The sequence below is a fragment of the Haliaeetus albicilla genome, chromosome 9 (genome assembly GCF_947461875.1).
Source record: "Haliaeetus albicilla chromosome 9, bHalAlb1.1, whole genome shotgun sequence".
NCBI lineage: Eukaryota > Metazoa > Chordata > Aves > Accipitriformes > Accipitridae > Haliaeetus > Haliaeetus albicilla.
Genome location: NC_091491.1, coordinates 29909225 through 29936959, shown reverse-complemented (window position 1 = coordinate 29936959; position 27735 = coordinate 29909225). Strand labels below are relative to the sequence as shown.

The following is a 27735-nucleotide window of genomic DNA, read 5'->3' as shown; positions in this document are numbered from 1 at the left end:
CTCACCTGGCCACCTCGCTGACTTAGGAACAGTGGCTGCAGTGTAGTGTGGGGAAGGCAGCTTGGGTCTGTTGGATCTCTGCCTTGGCTTTTGCAGGCACTGAAGATGCGTGGCAGAGTCAGGTATTTCAGAGAGCAAGAGAAGGGCAGTAAGAATAAGGTGAGAGCCCTGGAGAGGTTGTTCAGAGCTCTGCCTTTGCCACCATTTTCCTGAGATGCCAGGCAAGACCCCCAGTTTTGCACAGGGGGTTATGCCTAGAGGCATTTGCAGCCCTCCTAGCTGACAAGTCAAACCAGAAGGCTGTGTCCCCAGCTTCACTGGACTGGACGGAGAGGAAACCCTGCCAGAGGGCAAACCAAATCTCTTCAGTTCAACTCCAGCTCTGAATATGGCTCCAGTCCCTTTTCAGCTGCTTAGTCAAGAATGGGGGATCTTGGCAGATTCTGAGCGGGCCAAATCCGGAGGGCAAAGAACTCTCTGGCCAGAGCCACGGCAGGAGGAGGCAGACAGGAGAGGGACGTGCTGGGGCTGCCTGCCTTTTGCATCCTCTTACTTTTCACGATTTGAACTCTCCTCCTTTATTGGTGCACAGCAAGTCCCACCTTACTGCTCTTCAGGTCCTTTTCCTTCTTTGTGCACTTAATAAAGCTCTATTTTTGCTCAAGTACGAGGTCTCCATTCAGCTGTAAGGGAATGTGAAGCTGTGCCCATGCCAAAAGGTTCTTTTGAGGTATAAAGAAACCAGCATATAATCTACAGAGAGCAGTAAAATAGCACCCTCTGTCCCCAAAGAAGCAAAAAGAGATTTATAACTAAATTTATATTTCTTTCAGCAAATAAGTCAGGCTGCATTCTGTGTAAATGTATACAGTTGATCAGGCACAACATGCGCCATACAAATGAGCAATCTCTCCCTAGAAGTTTGAAAGGCAGCTACAACAAGCATTTAGTATCTCTGGTATGTAACAACACAACATGTTCTCCAGTGCCCACAGCCCACACCACAGATCACGCGCTGGTAATCCGCCACTTGTTCCAGCTGCCCTCCAGGGCACAGGGGTGCATATGTGACATCCCTCATTTCTGTTCTGTTCCTGGAGATGTTCTCCATTTCTCCTGGGGCCCTTTCCCTGTGGCACAACTTCCAGGCAGAGGAAGACAATCATTAGCCCATGGCATGCGCTATATCAATACCCCCAAATTTTGGGAGATGGTACCGTGGTGCCTTCAGCCCTCCAGAGGCACCCTCTGTCACCGCAATGTGGCCACCAAGCCTTGCATGGGTAGTTCCACATGTCCTCATGTTCTTCCCTGAATTGACCTCACAACAACCCAGTCACTGGGGCAGAAAGACTGGTCCGGTCGATGAATGCCTGTCTTGCTTAGAGCCTTGGACTCAAGCCATAGGCCAGCATGTCCACATTCCTGCTCTACAGTCTGTATTGAAAGGATGGGTTGCTCCTGTACAACTTGTGCTCTGAAAGCTAAACAGGATGGACAGTGTCTGCTGGCAAAGATCACTGGGGGTCTTTCGAACTGGTGTCCACTGCCAGTCACAAAAGGAGAAAGTGAGCCTGGAGCTTCAGTCCTCTAAGAGATTCTTCAGCTGTGCTTGGGTAGCTTGGACTGCAGACAGGGACTGTGGAAGCCGTATCCAGGGCTGTCAGTCTGTCTCTGCCCTTACACAGCCCCAGAATTTGCAAAACACCCTATAATACCCCTACAAAACAACTCTTTTCATTAAATGGCTAAGTTTTAATCCTGCTTCTCTACTGTTCTGTCAGCCGGGAGTGCCAACCAGCAAGTTCACCAGCTTAGACAGAATTGAGTGCCCACATTGTACCTGCCTCTCTTGCACGCACAAGTGAGGATGGGCAAAAGGAGCATGGCAGGTGCCTGGTAGACAAGCTGTGCAGGCAGGAAGCTGCTTGTTGCAATCCTGATTTCCAGAAGCGTAAGATCCTTTCGACAGACCCTCAAAATGCAAAATGCAGATGTGAATCCTAACGCACTTCAACCTTTTATTTTTGCTTATTCCTCATCCTGACCCTAAATACATTCCCAGTCCAAATCTGAAGGGACCAGCCCAGCACTGGGGTGTGGACTGGGACCTCTGAAGTTCCACCAGAGGCAAGGGAGCAGAACACAGGGGCTTTCATGTGCACGTGTGAGCTGGTTTCCGCAGCAAGGATGTGCTTAACATTGCTTGTCTCCCAACTGGCACTGACTTATGCTATATATAAGCAGTTCAGCACAGCTGGGACACACAGCATAGCTCTGCTGATTGAACTGTGGCTGACGCCACTGAGGGAAGATAATAAAATGTGTCCAAGTATGGCTGGAGACATTGGCCTTGCACAGGAAGGTGGAACACAAGACTGACATCTTAAAGAGGGGCAAAGGTTAAGTATCACCTAGCACCTTAATTCTGCTTGCAGGTAAGGCTGTATTTCAGCAGCAGGCAAGCAGGTCTTTATCTTGTGGACCCTACAAGTGCCACAGGTTTGCCACGAGTTGATACTTTTATACTGTCAATCTGCAGTGCTACTGCAGCTGCCAGTTTATCACATGCAGCAACATATTTCTTGTGTGGGGGAGTTCATAAATAAGACAGCAAATTTTATCTTCAAGCAAAATGTTACTGTATCTCAAACAGAGGATGGCAGGAATAATTCCACCAACCTGCTCTCTGGTGTCTCCTGAAGCTGCAAGGAGTGCATAGAGCATCTAGCCTTCACTTTCCAATGGATTTTGCTGCAAAGTGGGAATTCATGCTAACTTTGGAGACACTTTTATCAATAAATGTGAACCATTTCTGCTTCGTGTCAAGTTGTGTGGCTTTGTGGAAGGTATTTCCTGCTAGATAAACTGCAGTAGGTAGGAAGGTATTTACTCAGTCTAAAATGGGGAAAAAATTGCTTTGAGTCAAATAAATGTTTTATTCAAGTTGAAACATTTTTGTTTTTTTTTTTCTTTTTAGAAAAATAGTACTAGTTATTTTTTGATTCAAGCCAAATTATTTTCAAACACCTTTCTGGTACAGACATGTTGTATCAAAACAATCCATAATCTCTGATTTGCTTTTGGTTTTCCAGAGTTACTTTTCACCCTAAAAGACCAAAGGAATCTTTACCATGACTCCCAACCTGCCTGATTCTCTGGGTTTCTGTGGCAATGCAAGAGTGCTTTAGCATTGAATACCAGGGAACATACAGTCCCCAGCGTTGAATTGCTCCTAAAGTGCTTCTCAGCCCCACCCCCAAAAAGCATGGGGAAGCTCCAGCTGTGGAAAAGATTGTGCAGTCGGTTCAGAGGGGACAACTCCCCTGCACACCTTAACCAAAGAAGAAAGCGTTCCTCTTGGTCTGAAGCCTCCCTAACTGATACGTAGTTTTACCCAGCTGGGGACTGAGATTGTAAAATACAGTGAGCAGGAAGTCAGCCTAGCATCAAAGGGCTAAGAGAACATGTGCTGGTAGAAGGTGCTTTTTTCTGAGTAGGTGAAACCTGTAGAAATGTGCAGTGTTGTTGCATTTATGTATGGCAGAAGCAGCACAGCAGAGTAAAAGTCACCATCAAAGGTTAACAGGTGAGGGATACGAGTTGATGAATGACACATGGTGTGTAGCATGTGCAATTATGGTTGGAAACCAGAGCCAAAACCTCAGATGGTTCAACTTAAGAGCATGCCATGGAATTTAATAAAATTATTCTCGGACCTAGCTGGCTCCCTGTCTTTTAATTCAGGCCTTAGGTCCTTCGAGGTAGTAACCCCTTCAGTATCTGCTTCTCTTGGCACTGGTAAACCAGGAGCTGATGTCTGGTGGCAGGCTAGCTGTGTAGCATCAGCTCTAGTAGAGCAAACTCATACCACAAGGAACACCACGTCCTTGCAGACCCACAGGATGAGATCATAATGTGCAACTATCATGTATTTCATTCTACTTTTTTAAAATGGATATCCCAAACAAATACTTCCCTCAAAAAGGAATTGTTAAACAATGGAATCATTCTGCTTTGTAGGTCAATAGGTTTTTCACCCAGAAAATGCAACTACCACACGTTTGAAACTGAGAAGAGGGCAAACAGGCTGCCTGGTGCAGTGAGCTAGCCATAGAGCTCTGCATTGTTCCCATCATGGGAAGACCATAATGGTGCTGGGAGTAAATGCTTCTAGAAGCCTTTGGCTATTTGCAGCTCCTTCCAGCTTCAGAAAGCCAAGGATTGCCAGAAGGGGAAAAAACACCAGGTAAGAGGTAGCAGTATCTGAAACCCTGAAAGCTGTAGGAATCCCAGGACCTGCCTATGTTCAGCAGTCTCTATCAGAAGTAAGCTCTACTTGTTTTCTCAAAGAGGATCTCCCCAGAGTGCTGGTATCTGAATTAGCTACTTCTCATCTGGAGGAGCCCCTACCTTTATGGACCGCATAATGCAGTTCAAGAGAGGGATGCAGCAATGGGGTGTTTCAACCATGAATACTTTGCCAATATTCAGCAAGCTGTTCCATTTACAGCTGGCAGCCATTCATACATGGGCAAGGGGACAGGAGAAATGCTGTTGTGGCTTTATGCTACTGCAGCCAGCTTTTCTGCTTCCAGTTAATTTAAAAATAAGCCAGAGCTGGTTAGTCTCAGAATGTGGGGGCAGTGATGCGTCAATCCTTCCTCTTGTATCTCTGAGATAGTCCTTCTACAGCCAACTGCAACTGCCCTGGACATGTGTCCTCTGCAGTTTCCTTCACAGTGCATCCTCATTGCTGTCAAATGTTGGATTGCTATGGCCTCCCATACTTCCTTCTACTGATATTGCCACAGAATCTGAGAAGAAGGTTTCATTCAGAGGTGGCCAGGCTGAGTCCTGCTCTAACACTCGCTGCAGCCTCTTGTAATGGCTCTTTGAGTGGTACCGGAAGGTCTTTTTCAGAAGCAGCCATAAGGGTCTGTTCTCAATGACAGCTTCCTGTAAAAGTAAGAGCAAAAGGAAGATTCTGGAGGACCTGGACAGCAGTTTTCCTCTTCATCCACAGGACACACACAGGGCAAGTAGTGGAGACCCAGATCTCCCACCCTGTCCTGCTCATCCGCATCCCTTAAATAGCCTTTTACTGACCACTTCTCATACTAGCTCCACCAGAGCTCTGTACCAGAAAACTGGGGCCAGCTCCTCCCGACAGTCCAGGATCTGAATAGAAAACACCAAAGACTGCCCATAGTTCTCTAGCCTGGGGCAAGGCCTGATACATCCCACTCACCAGAGGAAAGACAAGGTGGTTGGGCCTTGCATTCCATTATATCTGATCATTCATATGTGGATTTTTGAGGAAAGAGAGTAAGAGCAAAGTAGCAGCAATGGTTGCTGTTTTACTAGATATTCCCAAGCTGGGCTGAGGAGGAGGGAGAAAGAGTGAGACCTGACCCTTTCATCTCTTCAATTAGTGCTGACAGGTATATTCAGTGAAGCATGCTCACCTCGACAAGGAAGGATGCAGCAAGTGTGACTGCAAGCATTATCACCATGGAGATCCGCCACGTGGTAGGGGTGCAAACAAGCTGAGAAAAAAGCAGGAGAAGCTGTTCAACAACATGTGCACACACTAGACACTGGTGGGAGCTTGTGTCACAGAATCATAGAATCATTTAGGTTGGAAAAGACCCTTAAGATCATCGAGTCCAACTGTAAACCTAACGCTGCCAAGTCCACCACGAAACCACGTCCCTAAGCATCTTTTAAATATCTTCAGGGATGGTGACTCAACCACTTCCCTCGGAAGCCTGTTCCAGTGCTTCGATAACCCTTGCAGTGAAGAAATTTTTGCTAATATCCAATCTAACCCTCCCCTGGCGCAACTTGAGGCCATTTCCTTTTGTCCTATCACTTGTTACCTGGGAAAAGAGACTGACACCCACCTCGCTACAACCTCCTTTCAGGTAGTTGTAGACAGCAATAAGGTCTCCCCTGAGCCTCCTTTTCTCTAGATTAAACAACCCCAGGTCCATCAGCCACTCCTCACAGGACTTGTTCTCTAGACCCTTCACCAGCTATGTGTCATCAAAAGTGAGAATCCCACTGGCTGTACACTGCTGATGAGCCAATATTGCTACTTGTCTTGAGGAATTATTGATAAAGACACTCGTACTGGTTTCAGCTGGGATAGAGTTATTTTTCTTTCTAGTAGCTGGTATAGTGTTATGGTTTGGATTTAGTGTGAAAATAATGTTGATAACAGACTGATGTTTTCAGTTGTTGCTAAGCAGTGTTTATACTAAGTCAAGGATTTTTCAGCTTCTCATGCCTAGCCAGCAAGAAGGCTGGAAGGGCACAAGAAGTTGGGAGGGGACACAGCCAGGGCAGCTGACCCAAACTGGCCAAAGGGATATTCCATACCATGTGTGTCATGCATAGTATATAAAGTGGGGGGAGTTGGTTGGGGCGGATTGCTGCTCGGGAACTAACTGGGCATTGGTTGGCGAGTGATGAGCAATTGCATTGTGCAGCACTTGGTTTGTATATTCCAATTCCTTTATTATTATTACAGTCATTTTATTATTGTTATTATTATCATTATTAGTTTCTTCCTTTCTGTTCTATTAAACTGTTCTTATCTCAACCCATGAGTTTTACTGTTTTTTTCCCGATTCTCTCCCATCCCACTGGGGGTGGGGGGGTGGGGGGGTGAGTGAGTGGCTGCATGGTGCTTAGTTCCTGGCTGGGGTTAAACCACAACATCACTTTTAAACTTATGATGAGAAAACTGTACCCCAGAACCGCAACAGGAAATCTAAATGCTTCATTTCTTTCTAGTACAGAAAATAGTTCAAAGTCAGAGTATTTCAGCTCCAAACCCAGCTCCAGCTTCCCACAGCTGGCAGCACTGGCTTTCTGGCTGTAACTCAACTTAGTCTGGAGATGCAGCTCAGATCCAAAATTTGGATCAGCAGTTTCTCCAGGGCTAGGCTATTGCAGAATTTGTTATTGCCACTCCCTCCTTTTCTCTTCTCAGTAAATCCAGTGTAGTCCCTCCAGAGAGCCTGGGAGTTTTGCAGTTCTCCCCAAAGGCATTTTAGCCCCTCACAGCTGCAGTGCTGACAATGTCCTGTGTCACCACAGTCCACAACAGGACTAAGACTTGCTTTAAAGTGCCACCTCGTGGCAGATTCTTTAACTGGGTCTGCCTGCTGAGCCGCTGCTCTGGAAACAGTTAACACGTTAAGACAGCTTTAGCTAGGCTGCTAGGCATTCAAAACCCAGGTCCATTCCCCTTGTCTATGCTTCTCTTTCCATGTTTCATTATTTCCATTTCTAAATCCACTTGCTAACTGTCACACAAAGGTTTGGGACTGGAAACAGCATCTTGTTCAGTACTTGTTATCCAAAGCCACCACACTTCATCCTCCTGATTACAAATGTACCAAAAAAATAGCTGTGTGTTGCTTTTGTTGTTTTGTTCCCGTGACTCCTACTGCAAGGCGGTGAGAGTGTCACAGTGGAGGAGGTTAACATCTCCCAGCCTCCACATACTAATTGCCAGGTCCACTGACAACCCTGTCCTATGGCTGATGTAGATCTTATCCTTCCCTTGTACTTCCCCTAGGATGGATTTGCACAAGGCAACTCCCAGCTTGCATTCTGCCAGACTAAATAAGCCAAGCCCTATTGGTATTTATTAATCAAGGATCAAGACAGATCCTCTATTGCCATGACAGCCCCCCTAGTCTTTCTCTACAACTGTTCTAAATTCACATGCTGCTTTAGGAAACTGTGGGCTGTCTAAAATTTAAACAGGGAGCCTGAAAATATTGGGGACTGAGAACTGAGAGCTGCTGTGAGTGCTGACTGGCAGATCTTCTTTGCAAGAGGATCTGTGTGCAGAGTAGCACAGTCTGAGATACACAAGTGCATGGTGCTTTAGTTCAAACTTGCAGGGCCTAGCCCCTTTCTTCTCCTGGCTTCATAACAATCAAGCCACCAACATACCAAGCATGGTAAGTTTAGTGATGTCATCTTCTGTTGCATGGACAATGTGCTGAAACAATCAAAAGTACATGTGTAGCTGTCCAGGTGTCAGAATGCACAGGTCTTAGTTTGGAGCTACCATATCTCCAGAAGGTTCTTCAATCCCATCATCTAAAATCCATCTCTTTAAATTTGATTTGCCTTCAGAGGTGTCATGTATCCCTGCGAAAGTCTGTGCCTTTTGTTAAAAACAATCCCAGTGCACTTATAATGGGACTGGCAGTAGGAAGAAAACCCACCTTGGAACAATACTCACATCCATCTTAGAGTAGAGATCATCAATATCAGCAAACACCAAGAAGAGGCAAATACCAAGCTGCCCTATGAGCACCAGTATGAACACATCTGAAGGGACAAGAACAAGCAAATAAAACCACAGGTTTATGAGCAGTCTCAGCTGCTTGCCTTTACTACAGAAGATTGTAATAATTTTCTGTGTCAAACAGCCAAAAAAAAAAAAAAAAAGGAAATTCATGAGATAGGAAGGAACTTTCAGCAAAAGAAAAATGAGTAAAACCCCCAGCTTTATTCAGTCAAGCAGATATATGTGAGGCTGGGACAAGCCTTGTAGCCACAGATTTAAAATGCTAAAAGTATTTTGAACATTCAATCTGACTTCTTACGTCTGAGAAGCCTTAGAGCCTTCCAGTGAGTCTCACTCTGAGCTCAGCATCTCCTGTTATTCAGAAAAATGTCCAGGATGTAGTCTTGCTCTTGTTGATAGGATTGGGAACCCTCTCCTCAATTTCAGTGATGCTCTTGATCAGGATCTAAAAAGTCTAAGTAATGGAGAATCTATTGCCCTCCCCACCCATAGGCAAATGTTCCAATGATGAGTAAATTCATTTTCTCTTCAGCTGGCATGCACCAAACTTCACCCCCCAGCCACTCACTCTGGTTTTGCCTGGTTCTGGGAGATTGACGACCCACTCTTCTGCTATCTGGGAGGAATGTCCCCACCTCACTATTACTATACCAGAACAGCAAAGCCATGAAACCTGCAACATTAATTTAACTCTTCAGCAAAAAAAGAACTGAACAGAGCTTTGCCTGGGACAGCTGCAGGATTTGTCCCAGAGAGAAAAAGAACAGCTTTCCTCTGCCTCACTGCAAATTCCAGAACTGCCACAATCACATGTGCCCATCTTCTCTTCACATGACAGTCTTTCAGAGGCAGAACAGACCTACTAGACTTCACTACAGCTCCTCCAAGTTATTGCCTCCTTTGATGTCTTCTCTTTAAAGAAGTTACTAGTCATAGTTATCAAATGCTAAACATCTCTGGTTCTGGAATAGGAAACAGGGTTTCTGCAAATGCACAGATTTCATTGTAAGTTTTCTTCTGAGATGGGCCCAAAAGAAAACCCTGAACATGAGTTCTCTCAAATACTGCTCAACCAGCATGCTTTGGGGAGACAGGTGTAGGGTTCTTCCAGAGTTATTCTAAAGACTAAAGCAAAGTGAGACCACCTAATTCTGGCTCTTCTTGAGATGTCTCATTCAGGCTGCCTTAAGTAACATGATGCTTCTGCCAGCCAACACCACCTTCCTGCTACTCCTTAAAAGTATTTATCAAACTCTATTTGTCTGTTTCAGAAATCCAAATGCCATGGCCAAGTTTTTAGCAGTATAGAAGCACAAAGCGTGGGGCCAGCTCAGAGAGCTGCTGGTCACAGGATGCCACTGGCACTACAACTTCTTGGTAAAGGTGGCCTTTAGTCATTTAGAAATTTAATATTGGGCTCCTGGTTTTTTGGCTGGCATCACTTTGGTCAAGTTTTAATTTTTCCCAAGTGAATTGATCTCCTGAGTTAACTTACTCACACACTCCTCCCTCTCTCCCCCCATACTTACAGTTTGTGTAGATGGGTTGCCTGAAAGGCCTTCCCTTGGAAAACACTAGTGCTACGATGAGGCAGTTGATGGTACTTAGCAGCCACACTGTGGTGTTTTCATAGCTCTTGTAGCCATTGTCTGTTTGCCCATGGGCTCCATCTGTCATCCCATGGAGCCCCAGGCTGGAAATAGAGGAAGAATTCTCCATGTGGTTGTTCACTGAGAGGCAGGCACTGAAAAAGAGTGTCACACTGGTCAGCAAGTGATCACTGTCCTGGTTACTTCCCCCAGCTCCCACTACGACTATCAGGAATCCTCCCTCACAGCCATGATCTGCGCTTGCTATCACAAAGATGTAGCTTACTGGCAGCGTCCTCAATCTTGCCCACTGGGTTGAACTTGCTGAACTTAGCAGAGCCTGCGCTCAAACCTACTTGGAGACCCTGGTCTTCCCTGCAATCAAATACTCCTCTTTGTGCTCAACAGAAGCGTTCTCACCACCTGCACTGTGCTGCACAGCAGACTTGCTGGAGAGCTTAGGGACCTGCAGATAACACTGGTTAATGTGTTCACACCCTGTGGGGAAGCACAGGGTCTGCCTGCAGCTGCTGATCAGGCCTGTAGTTAAGCTGATCAATAGCATCATGCAGACCTGTCCCACTAGGTCTGCCCTGTGTCACCCAGAGTCCCAAGAAGGGGACCTACCTGTATATATCGGTCTTGGAATACCAAGGCTGCTCCTGGACCACCACAAACCCGAAAACCTGCATGCTGAGGCTGAAGAGGATGTTAAGTACAACAGAGAGCAGCAATGGGGGCGAGATGAGTTGGCTAGGAGGCCTGTAGGGAACCAGCTTTGGATAGGCACCTGTGAAACTCACTGAAACATGCACAGACATGTTTACTAGCGTGTCCAAAATACAAGCAATGCTGCTCTATGTTACTGTTACCAATGGCCAGCACTTTTACAGTCTATAATATTCTTTATAATACACACAAATACTATATCAAGTACAAAATACAGAGTTGTTTTCTTACAAAATCTTATTGGCCACTGAAGAGGTTAATTAATGGCATCTGACTATCATGAGGTATTTTTTGAAAATAAAACGTTGGATTTTTATTTTATTTTGCTGCTGTCAGGCCCAAAGATATAAGTATATGCTCAAGCTCTCCTGTTCTCTTTCTGTCACTTGTCAACTGTGGCTTGGGACTTTCTGTTGCCCATGTTCTGTGCATCCTCCTGGACTAAGCACCTAGTGCACAATTATTTGAGCTGGTAGAGGACTGTATTAGCTGACCCAACAGGTTTTCCTCTGTTCTTAGGTTTAACAAAGTTATCCAGACTTTGAGTAGAAGAGCTATACAGGAAGCCTTGATGCAGTATTCCAAATGGGCGACTTACAGCAAGGTAGCTTTTGGCACCCGGTATTGCGGCTGACCCTTTCAGGCTTGATTTAATTATCGCCTTTTCCAGTTGTCTGTGTTCCAGCAGGGATGGAAGACAGCTGTGTGGTTTTGCTATATGCTTTTCATGCCCCTGCCCTTGACATTCCTGCTTCTAAACCTCACTGCACTTACTCTGTCTCAACAATCTCATCTCTCTCTTTCCCCTCCAGCACTGGTTTCCTCTCCTATTCTTGGCTTACAACTTCCTGCTCTGTAGTGCTTGACATCTGTCATTTCTTTCTTCTCCATCTTCATCTCTCTTTCCTCACGTGCCTCCTGCCTACACAGCCTCAAAAATGAGTTGGACTCCAGTCAATCCCTACACTTTCATTTGGGCATGGATCCTTAGGTATATTCTTAATCTGCCTTCCCAAGTCAACATGAGAAAGCCTGAATAGACTTTCCACTGCATTAGGTCTGGTTTTACTCTTAAGAGATAACATCCCAGTTATCAACAACCTACATGCTCAGCAAATGCACCACTAAGAACTACCCATCTTATTTCAGAGCTCCTCTCAAACAAGATACCTCGTCTACCAATCTAAACATCCTGTACTCTATGTAGTCTCTCTTTTCTTCCTTTCTGTACATAGAATTATGCATTTCCAAGGAGGTGAAAAATATTTCAGGTTATTCTCTCATTAATACATAGGATGACTAAGGGGCTTACTTGTCACACCAATTACAGTGGTAATAGCCAGATCTTGGAACAAAAATTGGTAATTCCCAAAGGCGTTTAGTTGCTGAAAAGAGGAACACAAAGAAAAAAAAAATCACAAATCAGACATTTGCCGTGGGCTTGTTTATATCATTTCCAGAAAGCCGTATTATTTTCATGGAGCTAATGCTCTGCTGTTTGTTCTGAAATGCTACTCAGCAGATAAGGGGACCACACAATCCACCACCCTGCTAATAGACTCGTCATCATTGGCCCTGCAGTGAATACTCTCATTTTGTGTATTATTCAGACTAACGATGCTTCTAGTTCACTCAATGCAATAAAAAAGACGGCTATTTGAAGAGATGTGCCTTCTCAATGCTGGGTGACTTCTGAATGCAAAGCCCTCCTCTCTATTTGGGAAGAAGCCATGCAAAAGTGGCTTAAGGCACTCCAGGGGATTTTGCTTACTGTCAAGTTAATTCATGCTTTAAATGCTAAATAAATTGCAACAGCATATGCTTACACTAGATTCTTCCTTTTCACAGACATATGCCCTCATCCAAAATACTGTTCAGTATCTCCACCTTCTTTTTGCCCAGCTTGGATCTTGAGCCCACTGGCTGAAGTTAATGGGAAGAATCTTTCCAGTTTTCAGCTGAGGATACAGGAGGACCATATGATCATGCCACAGAAGTTTGCAGCTCAGATAAAGGTAAAGCTCCATACCCTACTTTTATTGTGGCTTCTATGCCATGTTTCTCCTACAAGGGATTAGTAGCTCATCCTGTCCTAGCCAACATGCTCCCCAGACATACCCAGTACAGTAGGAGAACACCAAGGTACTGAATGGTGCTGTACAGTGCCATGTACTTGAACATGCAGAAGGAAGTGACAAGGGCAGCACGGCCTTCCCTGTGTTAAGACATGAATAAAGGACAGCAATTAGGTGATGGGTCTGCTCCTGTTGCCAGTCCTCTCCAAATGCTGTTGAAAAACCAGGCATGTGTCACAAGTAGAGAAGTCTCTGCCAGCATGTTGCTGGGAGGTGAAATAAATAAAATCTGGCTTGAATGAAAGCAAAATCTTCACTTGCAGAAATCTGGCTGCAAGCAAAAGAGCTTGATTCCAGTCATCTATGTTCCCAAGACTACAATTCACTCCAGTGAGTTTTCTTGCTGACATTAATAGTGCAGGTAACAACTCCATATGAGGAAAAACATACAAAGCCAAGCAGCTGCTCAGTGAGTTCAAACTAAAAAGTCCTCTCCTCCTGCAGTGAACATACAGTATCCAACCAGGGTAACACACTGTCCCTGGTTATTCATATGCCCCAGTATGCAAAATCAGGACCCTGGCATAACAGATGCTAACATTTTGCATGCATAGGCTATCAGAGGCAGGGCCTAACCTGGAGTGTACAGGTTGATTTGTGGACATTTGATTCAGCTTTATGCAACATTGTTCATTTTGCTATTTCTTTTGCATTTAAAATACTGCTAATGCTGTAAAGCTCAGCTGTAGATGCCCTCCTCCTGTAGTTTTTGAGGGAAATAATATATCTTAAAGGAATTTCAGATGGGAACTAGGTAAATGGCAATTTCAAGGTTGAAGACATTTATTTTTCTCTAGATACGTGCATTCTGGCCTGGTGGGAACACCCAACACTAGTATTTGAGAGGAGTGGAAACTGTATCCTTTATGAAAGAGGAAGCAAAAATCCATGCTTACCTGATTAGCTCTGGCACACATGCTATGCTGGGAGTTCGGGATGTGAAAGGTGAAGCCACAGATGCCTCCTGCTCTGACAGTGATATCCCTGCATGCGCCACTTTCAAAGCCTGAAAGTCACATTCTTCTTCAGCACTCACAAACCAGGAAGACACAGCAACTGACACGACAGCCAAAATGTGACCCCTTATTACAGGATACGTTCTGTGAACAGCAGGCCCTCTTCACTCCCTGGGTGTGCTCCACCCGAAAGGTTCCTCCAGTGGGATGTGGCTGAGGCATTGGGTCCAGAAGAAAAATGGGGACGACAGCATGGGAAAGTCCATTTTCCACAGACCCCAAAGCCATCCACTACAAGCTGCAGCAGAGAGGTTTGGCTCTGCCTCCTTGGTCAGCACTTTTTTGCAGTCACACCTTAGGTAGACAGTCTAGGTTCTCTGCTTGCTTCCCCCAGGAGAATCCTTGGGACTTGTGTTATGGCAAGTGAGTGCTTTGCTCTCACTTCCACAAGGATGTGTGAAGTCATAGAGAGAAATGAACCTGCCCAGAAGGGAGTTATGGGTCTCTCCTGAACATGGACCCTTCCTTTTGGAAAAAAAAAAACTTTCTCGCACTTCTAAAATGCGCATTTACAAAAACCTTGTAGGGCTGTTCCCCATGGAAACTCCTCCTCACCCTAGTCTTCTCCACCCCCAGACACTGAAGATGTTGACAGAAACCACAGTGGAGGATTTGGAGAATCCTCTGGTGGTTTTTGCAAAGGAAATTAATCAGTCCTTGAGACCACAAACTGCAACAATATCTGCCTAGGACAGCTCTTGCATGGTAAGGACCACACTGTGGGATCAGGTCTGAATCAGTAGTGCTGCCAGTACAGCTGCTCTGTGAATAAGCAGAGCACTCACATCTCATGTGCTCAGTTTGGGATATTCTACTGGCATTGCATTCATTTTTCACTTTTTAAATAAATATATTGTAAAGAATTTTCACTTACCCCACAGTCATTGGCTCCATCTCCACACATGCCCACAAAGTAACTAAAAAATAAAGTGACCTACAGTTCAGTTCTGGGTAAAGTAAGACCTATAAACAGGAGGGAATCAGAGCCTCCTCCATGCAAGTCATTTATGCAAGTCATGCAAGCTTTTTGTTAAAAGCCTTTCTGGAAAGCTGAAGACTGAAATAGAAGCCCAGGACTCTGGACTATGCATGGGCCTGGGGCTTGCACCTCAGATGTGTCTACAGTAAAGAGTTTCTGCTGTGATGGACTGAAGAATACTTTAGCATGAAGTTTTATGTTCACTACCATGGATTCAGTCTCCCACCCTCACTGGGTTTAAGGTCAACCATAACAAAGGAAAGGGCTAGTGGTGACAGCCCTGCTCAGAAAGGAAGGATTGCAGGCACTGGTACCTCATGTTGACTGGGAACAGACATGAATGGGGACTCTGCTTTGGGGTCCAGACCTGTCAGAATCTCTTGGAGCAGACAGAGAGTGACAGAGGCAGCTGCAGTAGAGAGAGAAGGAGAATGGGATATCTGGAGACAGGTCCCCACCCTGAGGCTGAAAAAAACTTGTGAAATTATAAGCCCTAAAAGTAAATCCTTGTACCTGCAGCATCCAAGTAAAATCAGCCTAGTGCTTCAGAAGGTGACTCACTTGTGTCTTTTACTGCTGAGGCCTGAATTTCAGTGCAGGGGAAGTTCTTACTGGAAGGCATTGATGATGGTCCAGGGAGGCCAGACAGTGGTTGGGGTGCTCACGACTGCTCACACCAGGCTGATAATCTGAAACAGCCTAAAGCTTAGCCTGCTCTAGGGCAAGGCCAGGGACTAGCTAGTTGAGGTGAGGGTGGGGGTCTTCAAAAGACTTGGGAAACAGCTGAATAACAGGCAACAATACACCTGGGACTCAAGAATATATATACACCTCTGTGACTGTGAGTAGCACAGGGCATACCAATCCAGAATGCGCTGCCATGTTTTCTAACCTATCACAGTGAGTCAGCAATAGTGCAGTAAAAAGACTGCTACCATCAGAGAAACTGTAGTGCTGGGAGATATTCCTAAAAATCTTGGGTAGACAAGTGCCCCTCCTTCAGGCCCAGAAACAGAAGTAAGAATGAAGGATGATGTGAACAAACAAAACCCAGAATCATGGGAGTGTTAGGTATTTGATGGGTTGCCAAACCAACATGGAATTCAGTGTCTCTTCCTCAACAGGCTTTTGGAATCTAATTGCCAAGTTGTATGTCTGTGGAAGTTTCAGTTTTGTGCACTTCCAGGAAAGGCTGTGTTAGACAAAAGCTAGCTCTTACTAGACTGTTTTCAAGCCTTGAAATTCATCAAACGCTTCCTAACTCTTAGTGCTCATTATGAACTTACTCCAGCTTTTGAAACTCTTCTACAAGGCTGGATTTCTGACCAGGAGACATTCTAGCAAAAACTGTTCCGTTCAGCAGGAGCTGTAAGGAGAAAAAAGGAAGTGATTTTTTAAGCACTTGAGGTAAGAGTCACAGTGATTTCAGTGATAATCTGGAATAGAAACCACCAAAAACTCACATTTCCAAACACCTGATGCTAGACTCCAAAGTCGGAAAGGCTGATGATCAAAGATAAAAGGTATCTTAATTAATATTTTGAAAAAGTAACAATCACAATAAGGACAAGAGGCTTGGTGGGTTATTTGAGTTACCTGATGAACACAGACTACCAGGCAGGGATTTACTAGAAGATAATTCATGAGACTATCCTTTCCATGAAACAGAAAAGTCATGCTGAATTGCATGCTGTGTAATACCATGGTTTCTCCTGTTCTCCAAAACATGACAGAATCAGTGCTGTGCAAGGGCCAGGCATATGGGCACAAATGTTTTAAGTCATGTCCTCACACCATGAGGTAGGTTTGCTCCTCTCATGTGCAGAAAAAATCCAGGGATTTTCAGATCCTTCCCCATATGTTAATATCAGAGATTCATCCAGCCCATAAGTATTTCAGGGTTAGAATTGTTCCCAAAAGATGTGCTGGTACAGATCTCTTCTGCTAATTATATCAGGACAATCTGAATCTACCGAATGGCAAGCCTGCTCCAGTTAAATAATCAAGATCTTACCTTTGGAAGTAAGTGCCTGAAATGCTGTGCTACAATTTGGTACGACTTTCCACTCATGGCAAAATGATACTGGCCTGATGCCAATGACAGCCTGATTCTTCGTTCAGTCGTAGGAGGACTGTCATCCTGCTATAAAACAAGACAGAATGAGTGCTGCTCCCAGGCCCTCAAAAGCTACTATGTGCATTTACACAAGCACTGCTACAGGCAAAGGAAAGGACATACCACAGCGAGGGCACTTGTGAAGACTCTGGGAGACCTGGGTTCAAGGCCCATTGCCTTTGCCTGGATATGTAAAGGGATTTAGACATATAATGACAGTCGTTTCAGTGTGAACTAGGTGCTTCATATGTCTCAAAAGCTGGCCCTCAGCATTGCCACGTTTGATAGCATTTATGCAACAGTGCCAATCTGGTGGGCTGCACTGTGAGTGAGAGGGGCTAGAGAGAGCATATAGCTAGGTGTCCTGGTTTCAGCTGGGATAGAATTAATTGTCTTCCTGGTAGCTGGTACAGTGCTGTGTTTTGAGTTCAGTATGAGAAGAATGTTGATAATGCTGATGTTTTCAGTTGTTGCTAAGTAAGGTTTAGTCTAAGGTCAAGGATTTTTCAGCTTCTCATGCCCAGCCAGCGAGAAAGCTGGAAGGGCACAAGAAGTTGGCACAGGACACAGCCAGGGCAGCTGACCCAAAGTGGCCAACGGGGAAATTCCATACCATGTGATGTTATGCCTAGTATATAAACTGGGGGGACTGGAAGGAGCCCCTCAACAGCCCCTGCAGAGATTCCCTACCATCTGTCTGACTGATACTTCTCAAGGAAGGGTCAGTACCTTCAGACATACTCTTCAGTGAGAGAGTAACTGGTCTTTGTCTCAGTTTCTTTGTGGAGATGCTTGATGAAATATAATTTCTTAGCATAGCTAGCTTATGTTTCACTGCGTATATGCAATTTCTCAACAGTTAATCTGTGTTTTAATTCTGCAGGTATGGGGAAGTGCTAACTCTCTACCTGCTTGAACAGGGCTGGTTCGTTCAGTGCAGTTCCACAAATTTTAAGTCCACATCTATACTATCAAATTCACCTTGCAGGGAAAGGAAACATGCTTTAAACTGGATCAGCTAAGCATGAGGGCTAGAGACAAATCTTTCCTGGGTTTCTGCAAAGCTCTTCTCAAACCTAGAAAAACATGTTCACAACATTATATACTAGGAAGGAAGATCTAGGGGAGTACATTTTTATAAAGATCCCTTCTTTTTAAACACTTTTCTAGCACATAACACTCTGACATGCAGATGATGGTGAAGGACTGGTCTTTGTTATAGTACTATAATCCCACTGCATTATTTAAAGCATTCCAGCTTAGTTTGTTTTCCTGCTGCACAACACTTGCTTCTTATATGCTCACCAGACCTCTGTAATCTTCAGTTTTGTTTTCTTCTAGTGGTTTCCAGGTTATAGATGCTGAAAAAGATCCAGGTATTTTGTTTGCTTCCACAAGAATCACTCTGTTTGTTGCAGAAATCATCCCAGCATTTTTGGCAACAGTTACAGCTGTCTGAATGTTGTCACCTAGAAAAACCAAGGGGAACATTATCTAAAAATTTCTGTAATGAGGAATTGATTATGGAGGAAACATTAGCCTTTTCCTGAATTCCAAGTTTTCAAATACATCTGCAGGAATCAGTAAGATTTCAGTGTCTGTGCCTAAGAAAGTTTTTGATAAAGATCAAAACTTTGCAGATGAGGTCTGTCTCAATAATTAAATGTATTTTCATCTGGAAATTAAATATTTTCATCTGGAGATGAAATATTTTCATCTTCAGCTTGAAGAAATCCAGATGGGGAAAGTGCTCCTAGATTATGTGTTGTAGACCAAACACAATAAGGGATTCACTGCTAAATTGCTGCTAGTATCACTGATTCTCATCAATTGGCCTTAGGTGGCTTTGGTGTAAGATGTGTGCTGAAAGGGGGAAGCCCAAGAAGACAAGATCTGTCTGACTCCTGGAAAAATGTCTCTGGATCATGGAAAAACGTCTCTGGACCATGGAAAAACTGGGGGTTATCCTAGCCAAATCCAAACCAGCCCTTAAAGAAAAAAATGGGATAAATGAGTTACCAGATGTCACAAGGTTCAGTGATTTGTCCTGGCATCCAAGCTCAATCTCTGCTCATTTATGACAACAGGATTTCCTGAGGCCCTATAAAGAGGGGATCTTGCATGACATGTCTTTGTGCTTGTCATCTGATAGCCTTACCAGGGAGAACAAATGGGCTCACTGGAAAGCATCAGAGGTACAGGAAAGCTCTGATCTGTGGTGAAAGTGGGACAGATTAAGAGTTAGGTATCTGACACAGCCTGGTGAAGTTGTCAGGGACATAAGCCTGCATGGTTCAGCTCACATCATTACTACAACACAGATGCTTCCTGGACTATAATTGTCTGAAAGATACAAATGTCTGTGCGTTCCTATCAGTGGTGGTGACAAAGCAGCAGACTGTTCACTTAAACGTCATTGAACTCCCTGTCTGGGCCAGTGGCCACATAAATAATCCACCTTTTTTAGATACCTGTGACCATAACACTTCTGATGCGGGCAGCACTGAGCTCTTCCAGGACAGGCTTTGTCTCCCTCTTTAATCGATTCTCCATTATCAGCAGACCCAGGAATGTCAGATCAGATTCTACCTCCTCCCTAACAGTGAAGAACAGACAGATTTAATTCTTCTTTTTGCCTTTGGCCCGTTTTTGCATTGAATTGGCTGATAGCCAATTATAACTGTTAACCATCCCACCTAACTCAAAAGAATTAAAATAACTTGTTAGTTTTCAGCAGTCCCAGGCTGTCTGTCTTTTGTGGTGCTATTTCAACACCAGCAGGGCTTGCTTCCCACTGGCAGCAACTGGTGCTGGTTGTGTATGGAAGATCTTCACTTGATTTTTCATCCTTCTGTTCTCTTCTTCCCTTGTTCTGAAGAACGAGTTCAGTACATAGCCAGCTTCCAGTTCATGTTTGCTTAATTACCAAATCGAAAAAGAGCCAATTTTGACCTACCTGTTCCACATACCAGCATGAAGCCTGATGGATAAGTTGGACAGTTTTGCATTCATGCACCATCCTTAGCCAGCATGAAAAAAAACCCTGAATTTCCTGCAGGATTCCCAAAATGTGGTGGTCTGATTTGGAAAGTTCATGCCCACTAGCCCTTCTCATTTGAGGAGTGTACAACAAAGAAACACACCTTAGTAAATGTATCTGCTATTCTTGACAGTAGGACCTGAGCAAACAGCATGTGGGAACTCCAATGCTGTCCTCTCCTACTCTTTTCTTTACACCTGTGCTATTGCTTTTTTTACAGTTGAACACATGCAGCTGAGAACAGAATTTGGTAAACAATCCCACCCCTGAGTCATAAACTAGAGGTCTCTCAGGGAGACAGGTTGACTCTGAAGAGTCCAAAAAAAAGAAAAGCTTTCAAACACTTATTTTAGCCACTGTAGTAAGGAGGAGGTGACGTCAAACACTTGCATGGCAGTCAAAGTAGCTGGGTCAGGTGATGCCTGAATAGTCACTGCTTTCACAGCGGATCTTGTGTTTGACCTCCAGTTTTCGTTTTTCTCCTGGCAGTATATACATCACGCATGCTATAACTACACACACAACTGCAAAATCTGGGCCATATCACACACATTCGCTCACTGGGTTGGATAGGTCTGTTATGACATGACGTGTAGGTGTTCTTGTGTGAGGCTTGTGGAAAACAAATACCATGAGCATAGCAGAAGAGTTTGCTGGCTTCTCTAGAAACTAAAGAGAACTAAAGATAGAAAGCTAAAGGATTGGACCAAGACAGTAGCAGAAGATAGTCTGCTGACTTTGACTGGGCTAGAGAACAGGCGGTATAATGGGGGTCATCTGCTGCCTTTGCTTAATCAAGGAGCCAGGATAACAAAAAAAAAAAAAAAAAAAAAAAAAAAGAGACTCCTCTTCAGCTTAAAGCCTGGATAAATCTGCAAGGAGACTGGTAGAAATGATGGTCTGAGGGAGGGGTGTACTAGACTTCAGAATGTACTAGAGTTATACTTCCTGTGTTGATCTGAAGTTAAGAAATGTGTCTGGGCATGTGCTATAAGCATGGGGTAGTAAAGTGCCCTTTACCCTTTCTCAGACAGACCTATATCCAGATTTAAATCAGATTCCCTCTGGCCTGAATCTAACACAGCTCTGCTCTTGGCACGAGTGTTGTGGTAATGGTACTATGTGAGGCACCACTAGCCTATGGCTGAAGGTAGCTGATAAGAAGCAGTCTATGGCTTACCTTGTTAGATCAGTAGATTGCTTCCCTGCCTGTAGAGATTTACATGCCAGTCCGATGACCCTAAAGCCCTGTGCTGTGTAGAGCAGAAGCTTGCTTTCAAAGTTCAATGGGACTGTACAAAAGAGGAAAAGACAGTTCATCAGGGCATTTGACTGCTTTCTAATAAAAGGAAGCCTTGGAGCAGGGAAGGTTCCTGTCCCAGAGGGCAGGTATACCTAGAGTCTACCAGTAAGCCAAGGAGATCAAGGAAAACTGGTGAACTGAACTTTGCTCAATAAGAAAATCATTGCCTCTCCTCCATCACTTTGTACTTAGGATCCTGAACTATTCTGCAAAGACTTATCTTCTTGGAGTGTCATGAAAGAGCTGTGCTCTTCTAGCTGCCCTCCCAAGGCTTGGAGAAAAAAGAAAATTATTTTTTTGAGGTATGCTGGACCAGTAGACAATTTTTCTAAATATCTATTCTGGCATAGACTGTACAACTTGTGCAAGAGTTGGTACTTGCTTTTATCTCTTAGCAGTCCTCCTTTGCTGAGAAGGGCTGTATGGGAGCTTAGCCTTAGACTTGGAGCACAACAGACAGACTCTAACTTTTCAGGCTTAAGTATAAAGTCTTAGACCCAGAAATCTCATTTGAACCTTCCACTTCATTGCACCATCAAAAGTCACTTATACATATATGTTTCTAGGAAGTATTTATAAATGTTAGTTACCTGTTTCTGCTCTACATAACAGGGCTACCATTTCTGGAGCCCCTTTTGTGAAGACCTGTGGTTCCCCACCAATTTCCTGAGCAATGACAGACATTCTTTGCAAGGCTGAAGAAAATGGAAACTGATGTAAAATGGCAACTCCTTCCACAGGGGCCTAGGAGAAAAGCAAGTGGATTAGATACTGCAGCAAGGACTTTAAACTCAGGCCGAAGGATTTTAGGTCTGTCCTTTGGGCCATGGTTAAGAAGCTAACAGTGTATAATGGGCTGATTTGCCACAGTGGGACAGAAAGGACCAGTATACAAAGAGGAGGTGAAATCTGTACAGAAATATTTAGCTTAAGCAGTAGGAAAAGCTCACTGACAGCTTTATCAGACTATTAGAGGTAACTCACTGAAAGGAACTCACTAGTCCTGTTTCTTTAACAAGACCCTGCTAGGTCTTATACTGGTCTTGCAAAGGGAAAATGGATGTCTGAAAGCACCCCCCTTTGTGTATGTCACCAGTAACGGTCTGACATCAGCTACCAGACTCCACAGCAGTCCCAAGTGCTTTTAGAGGTCTTCACCACTCAGCTGAGTTTGGATTGAGACTCAAGCCACCAGGAGAGGCAAACTCCTGAGCTGGACAATCTGTCATCCAGCATCCCCCTGCTTCTGATGTGAGCAGCAAGCTCCCCCAGGCATCTCTTTTTAATCAGAGAGAGCAAGGCAATCTCTCTGCAGGGAGTACAAAAAAGACAAAGTGTGGAAGAGCTGTCTTGGACTAGGACAGCCAAGCATTTCTCTACTGAAAGGTAACTCTTACACTGACAGTTTAACTTGATCATGAAAGTGAATCTTGAAAATAGCTTACACTGCTGGCTTTAGGCCCAGGTCTAACAACTGTGGCATGTGTGGATCCTTGACCTTCAATCTGGTGTCCACTGGAATCATCTATCACCTGTGTATTGAAAAGACAAAAATCTTTCAGATCACAGCACCAGTAGAGCTGAAAGGAACCTCAAGGAATCATTTAGAGCTATTCCTTCCCTCAAAACAAGGTATCTTATTAATTCCTGAGGGAGGTCTGTCTGATCTCACACTAAAAAGCTTCAGTAATGGAAAACCTACTGCCTCCCTTGGCAATCAAATCCAGAGCTTCACCAGTTTCACTAAGATACTGCTGTACTCTTGCACAGCAAATAGATTATGTCCTCTTGCTGACAATAAATCCTTTAATCATTATAACCCACTTAAATATGCAAAAATCTTTAGATATAACATAGACCCAGAAAGCACCATTCTCTGCTCTTGAAGTATTCCACAAATAGGCTGGATTTTTTAATCATCACAAGATGACTGTGAGGAACAAAAATATTTTATGGTGTCAAAGGCTACACGATTATTCCTGTTTCACAGGTATTATTTAACAGGATTATTCCTGTTTAATTTATAACTTTGATGGGTGTCTGCCTAAGGCTAAGATGGCAAGGTGATCTCTCCGAGGAAAAACACCCTGTAACTTCTGTCATTACTGGGTAGATTATTCCTTGAAATTTGGCTGGTTTACGTATTTTGCAGATACAATACAGACAGGTGTTAACTATGGATGTTGTCACCCATGTAACTAGCTAATCCTGCCCTGAATCTCTTACCTTGCATCAGCAATGTCTTGTGGCTATACCTTCCACCAGGTAATTACTGATGTTTTCTTCTTACCCATCTCAGATTTGCAGCCTTTTAGTTTTCATAAATACTCATTCCCCATCCCCCCCACCAACTGATCAGAGAGTAAATAGCAACACTGATGACTGTTTGGAGGTAATGGGACAGAGACTGAAAGCAGAGTGCTTTCATAGGGGCATGGGATTTCAAACCTGAAGATGGCAGAAATATCTCCACATTGACAGAGCTTTAACAAATGTCAGTCCTGTATCTAGTTCAAAGCTGCAGAAGTCTTTTATATGCTCTGTAAAAGCAATCTTAATCTGCATATAAATCACATCTGGGACTTGTTATCTGGCAGTCGCCACAGTCAGAGTTGATACCGCAGTGGGGTTTGTATGATATCCACCACTTCCAGTCAAATAAGCTAAGTACTCAAAGTACTCCTAGGTGAATGCTCTAAGCAGAAACAAGGAAGATTTCTCCAAAAGCCTGAGCATGTGGTATCTCTTCTGGGTTTTAGCTTTTTTACTTCTGTGTGGGAAGTGGCTATTGGCATGGGAGGGCTTGGGACACTTCTCCTTTGTGAGAACACCAAAACTCCCCACCACTATTTGCCTAGACAAAGCATAGCTTTACCCAGTTAGTGGCCTCAAACATTTTCACATCCAGTGGGTCTCCTTGGATCTTGCCCTCCCAAACAATTAGTGAGTGACAAACCACCATTGCTCTGAACACTGGGCCCCAAGGCAGGCTGTGGTCCGCAGGGAAGCTGTGAATGTCCTGGAAGCTAACGCGAAAGAGAACATAAAAATTACCATCAGAGAACACCAAACAGCATATGACTAACAGAAAAAAAAAATCATAAAGTCCTGTCCCATGGTCAGACCACAAGCATGTTTCTGCTGGGGACTTATCCCTGCCCATGAGCTATTTCTCATGCACCTGTTAAAGGCTGGGATACACATGCTCAGAATAGGTGTATTCTATCTACATAGTTAAGGAGTCCATTGGGATGGACAGAGGAACAGATTTTTATAAAATATGTTCCTCAAGGCTTGTGCAAGGACTCTTGAGCTGTGAGCCTGATACAAGTTTGAGCATCTTTGTGCACGCACATTTCTGGAAATGTAAATGGGCACTGAGGGAACTGAGTGGCAAACATGGGTAACAGTGACTTCCTGTCATAAAGGGCTGAGGCACAGCTGCAGCTTTGAGATTTAACCTAGCATGTGTACTGCAGACTACACCTGCCTGGGCATGCTCTGCCAAATGCTGACAACAGTGGCTGCATGTTTTCATGTGGAGCAGGACCCCTGGGATGAGGCAAACAACTCATGTTCCAGAGGCTATAGAAATAATATTGGAAATCTAAACATGGGGAACTTCAAACTGCTGTTTGACATTAATTGTCTTTCAGATTTGTTCATAAGTCTAGGAGGAGAATTCAGTCACTATCCCACCAAATTTAAATGCCATTGGTGTGTCAAGGAGTCTTACCAGTTTCCTTCACAGGGCAGCAAGCCCCAAAGATCCAGGCCATCTTCTGTTAAGGTGCCAGTCTAAGTTAAAATGTACATTTAAATTAACTTCCCACATGAAAGCTCCAATAAGAATATAAAGCAAGACTTATTTTAAGAAGTTACTGTCCAGAAAATGCCAGCACAGTGCAGAGCAAGAGTGCTACCAGCCAATTCCTAGATTCCAAGAAAAACAAAAATTCACAACAGTGTCTGTTCGGACAACAAAAACTTAAGTATGCAAGATTGGTCAGTGTGTTTCTAAAATACAATGGAAATGCTTGATCAAAACCCACAGTCTCCCACCCCTAGCATGGTTCCCATTACTAGTAAAAGAGTAACCATCACATAGCAGTTACTTTGTCAAAGCAGATGAGGTTCAGCTGTCCACACATATTGATCCTCTGTGGGCTGATGCAGAAGATGCCCTTTTTCTTCAGCCTCCGCTGGGTATAAATGATCCCTGTTGTCAAGGCAGCCGGCAGAGCTGGGGGGACAGCAATAGTGATAACATCCAAAGACTTCTTCACCACTTCTCCTGCCTCCTCCTGTCATAAAACCAAAGGCAATTATCAGCAAGAGGGTGGCAAGGAGTGCTGCTTGGATTGTCTGAGTGTAGCACTTTTCATCCCTCCTCCCCTCCACTGCAGGTGCTTCAGGCTTTGCTGTTTTCTGCCTATGCTCCAACACGTTATTCATCTCCCTAAGAAATTAATTGCTTCAATTTAACCAAAGGCTTTAAGGCTACACCACTGCTAAAGAGCAGCCTCCAGGCCTTCCTTCATTCTCCATGCCAACAAACCTGCCAGGCAGATCTCACAGTCTCCTCCAAAGCACATGAGTTCAAACATGCCAGTTACGTTATTGCACCCTCAGTCAAGCTCAGTTTCCCATGATACAGCACACAAGAATCTGCCATTTATATGGGCATTCATCCAGCTGCCTACAGGCATAGCTCTGGACTCCATGTTAGGGTCACAGGTGAGACATGGGATGGTGCTGAAAAGGAGGGCAGAATGCATGAGCTAATGATTTCTTCTGACCTTATGTTCTAGGAGTTGTGAAAGGAAATTGCTTTTACCTGCAGGAAGAGACATGGAAGTAAAAGTTACATTTCTAAAACCAATCTCTAATTTAGGAGCTTAGAGGTCGGTGTAAAACTGACTGCCCATATGCCAAATGTCAGCACTGTAACTCTTGGCAGTTGATATCACTGCTAAAGGATTGAATGCATTTCAAACTGCATTTGAACTGAGACACTGCAAACTAAAGCTGATTTGCAGTTCAGAAGGATCTGCAAACCATCACAGAGTTCTATTACTACTGCTTCTGAGCTTGGAACTTTGACCATAAATCATGTTGCATTTGATGTGCTGAATTTCCATCATGTTCTCATTCTTCCTTCATTGATACTGTTTCAGACCACAGAAGGCACCAGTTTGATAATATTTTCTATCTACTTTATGTTAGAATAAGACACTTACCACCTTTAGATAAACACACTCACAGAAGCATTTAGTATACCATGTGACTGAATCTTACACCAAGACAGTCTGACAAGACAGTTTCAGCTGCTGTGATAATATCAGCATGTATTTTACATATTACAAAGGGGAAGTTAAACCACAAAAAAAACCTGCAAAGCAGACACCAGGATATGTTCTTAAACACACTTTCTTTGATATCCCAAGGGGAATTAATCTTCTGAGCCAACTGATTGTAGATTATTCCAAAGGAGAAAAGTGATTCAAAAGCTGAATTGCAGAATCAACCTTGCAACTCAGGACTTGGACTTTACATTGGCAGATAATTATTAAGGCATGAAATTATTTCTTGAAAGTTTTTGAGGAAGTTCTAAAGCAATTAGGCTTTAAAAATTGCAGAACTACTGTTTACAGTGTGCAACTATTTTTTACATTGACATTAATGCATGAGAATGAGTGAACTGTTTTTAAAAGGGTTTCAGGCAAACCATCCAGAGATTTAGAGACCAATATGGCAGGGCCCTAGCTGCACGAATAGGCCTTAATTACCCTCACTAGCCTCACCTCCACCCACCCCTTCTGCTCATGGATTCAGGAGCCCTATTTAAGCTCAGGCCTGGACCTTCAGTCCCTGTCTCAGCCATGCTGTAGGTGTACCTGCCTCTAGTACCGTCTCCTGGATGGACACCTTTAGGCATGTTTGCAGCCTTCTCTCATCCTCATCTCTTTCTCCCCAGCTCTCCCCACCATGTTCAGATACTGTGTGACTCTCCTCTGGTCAGTGAGGGCACTACCTGTCCTCCGGTCACCCTCAGTTCCTGGCTTGCCTTCCCCTAGGGAATAACTGTCCCTTGCTGCTTCCCAACACATTAAGTCTTAGTTCTACATTGAGAAACTTGATTAAAATTATAATACAGAATTAATCAACCCTTGATGTATATGGCACATTAGAGAAGAGCTAACACGGTCTTCAGAGAGGGAATTAATAGCCCCATAAACCTCCTGGAGAACTCTGGAAAAAAGCAGTGGAGATGTGGATGACTTAATTGATACAGGATAGTTGGCTTTGCAAAAGTTATTCCCCAAAAGCTCTCAAGGATATCAAGCTGAGTGATAACTAAGTGAAGGTATCTCCCTTCCAGCCCCACCCCGCCCCCTGCCAAATGACTATACAAAGATATGAAAAAAAAAAGGCAGAAGAAAACAGGGAGATCTTTGTAACACCAGTAAATTTCAGGGATCTGTGTTTA

The 27735-nt window shown here is 44.0% G+C and overlaps 1 protein-coding gene across 5 annotated transcripts in view; it reads right to left on the bottom strand.

Moving 5' to 3' along the window:
• Positions 1–783: 783 nt before the first annotated feature.
• The window catches only part of LOC104317133 (probable cation-transporting ATPase 13A4), a 50389-nt gene continuing 23437 nt past the window's right edge, over positions 784–27735 (bottom strand). For 2 of the 5 annotated variants that reach the window (XM_069792376.1, XM_069792378.1), the window contains 19 exons: positions 25361–25549; positions 24982–25043; positions 24121–24271; positions 22691–22777; positions 21836–21989; positions 21123–21234; positions 19374–19498; positions 18208–18371; positions 16801–16929; positions 16073–16152; positions 14682–14724; positions 13688–13797; positions 12775–12871; positions 11969–12041; positions 10555–10729; positions 9868–10082; positions 8270–8358; positions 5469–5549; positions 784–4959 (listed from right to left, as the gene is read on the bottom strand). In XM_069792376.1, coding sequence (XP_069648477.1) covers positions 4738–4959; positions 5469–5549; positions 8270–8358; positions 9868–10082; positions 10555–10729; positions 11969–12041; positions 12775–12871; positions 13688–13797; positions 14682–14724; positions 16073–16152; positions 16801–16929; positions 18208–18371; positions 19374–19498; positions 21123–21234; positions 21836–21989; positions 22691–22777; positions 24121–24271; positions 24982–25043; positions 25361–25549 — 2358 coding nt within the window. In that variant the 3' untranslated portion in view covers positions 784–4737. Of the gene's footprint in view, positions 4960–5468; positions 5550–8269; positions 8359–9867; positions 10083–10554; positions 10730–11968; positions 12042–12774; positions 12872–13687; positions 13798–14681; positions 14725–16072; positions 16153–16800; positions 16930–17025; positions 17086–18207; positions 18372–19373; positions 19499–21122; positions 21235–21835; positions 21990–22690; positions 22778–24120; positions 24272–24981; positions 25044–25360; positions 25550–27735 lie in introns of all 5 variants that reach the window. The other 3 variants (XM_069792377.1, XM_069792379.1, XM_069792375.1) reach the window with 2 other exon arrangements.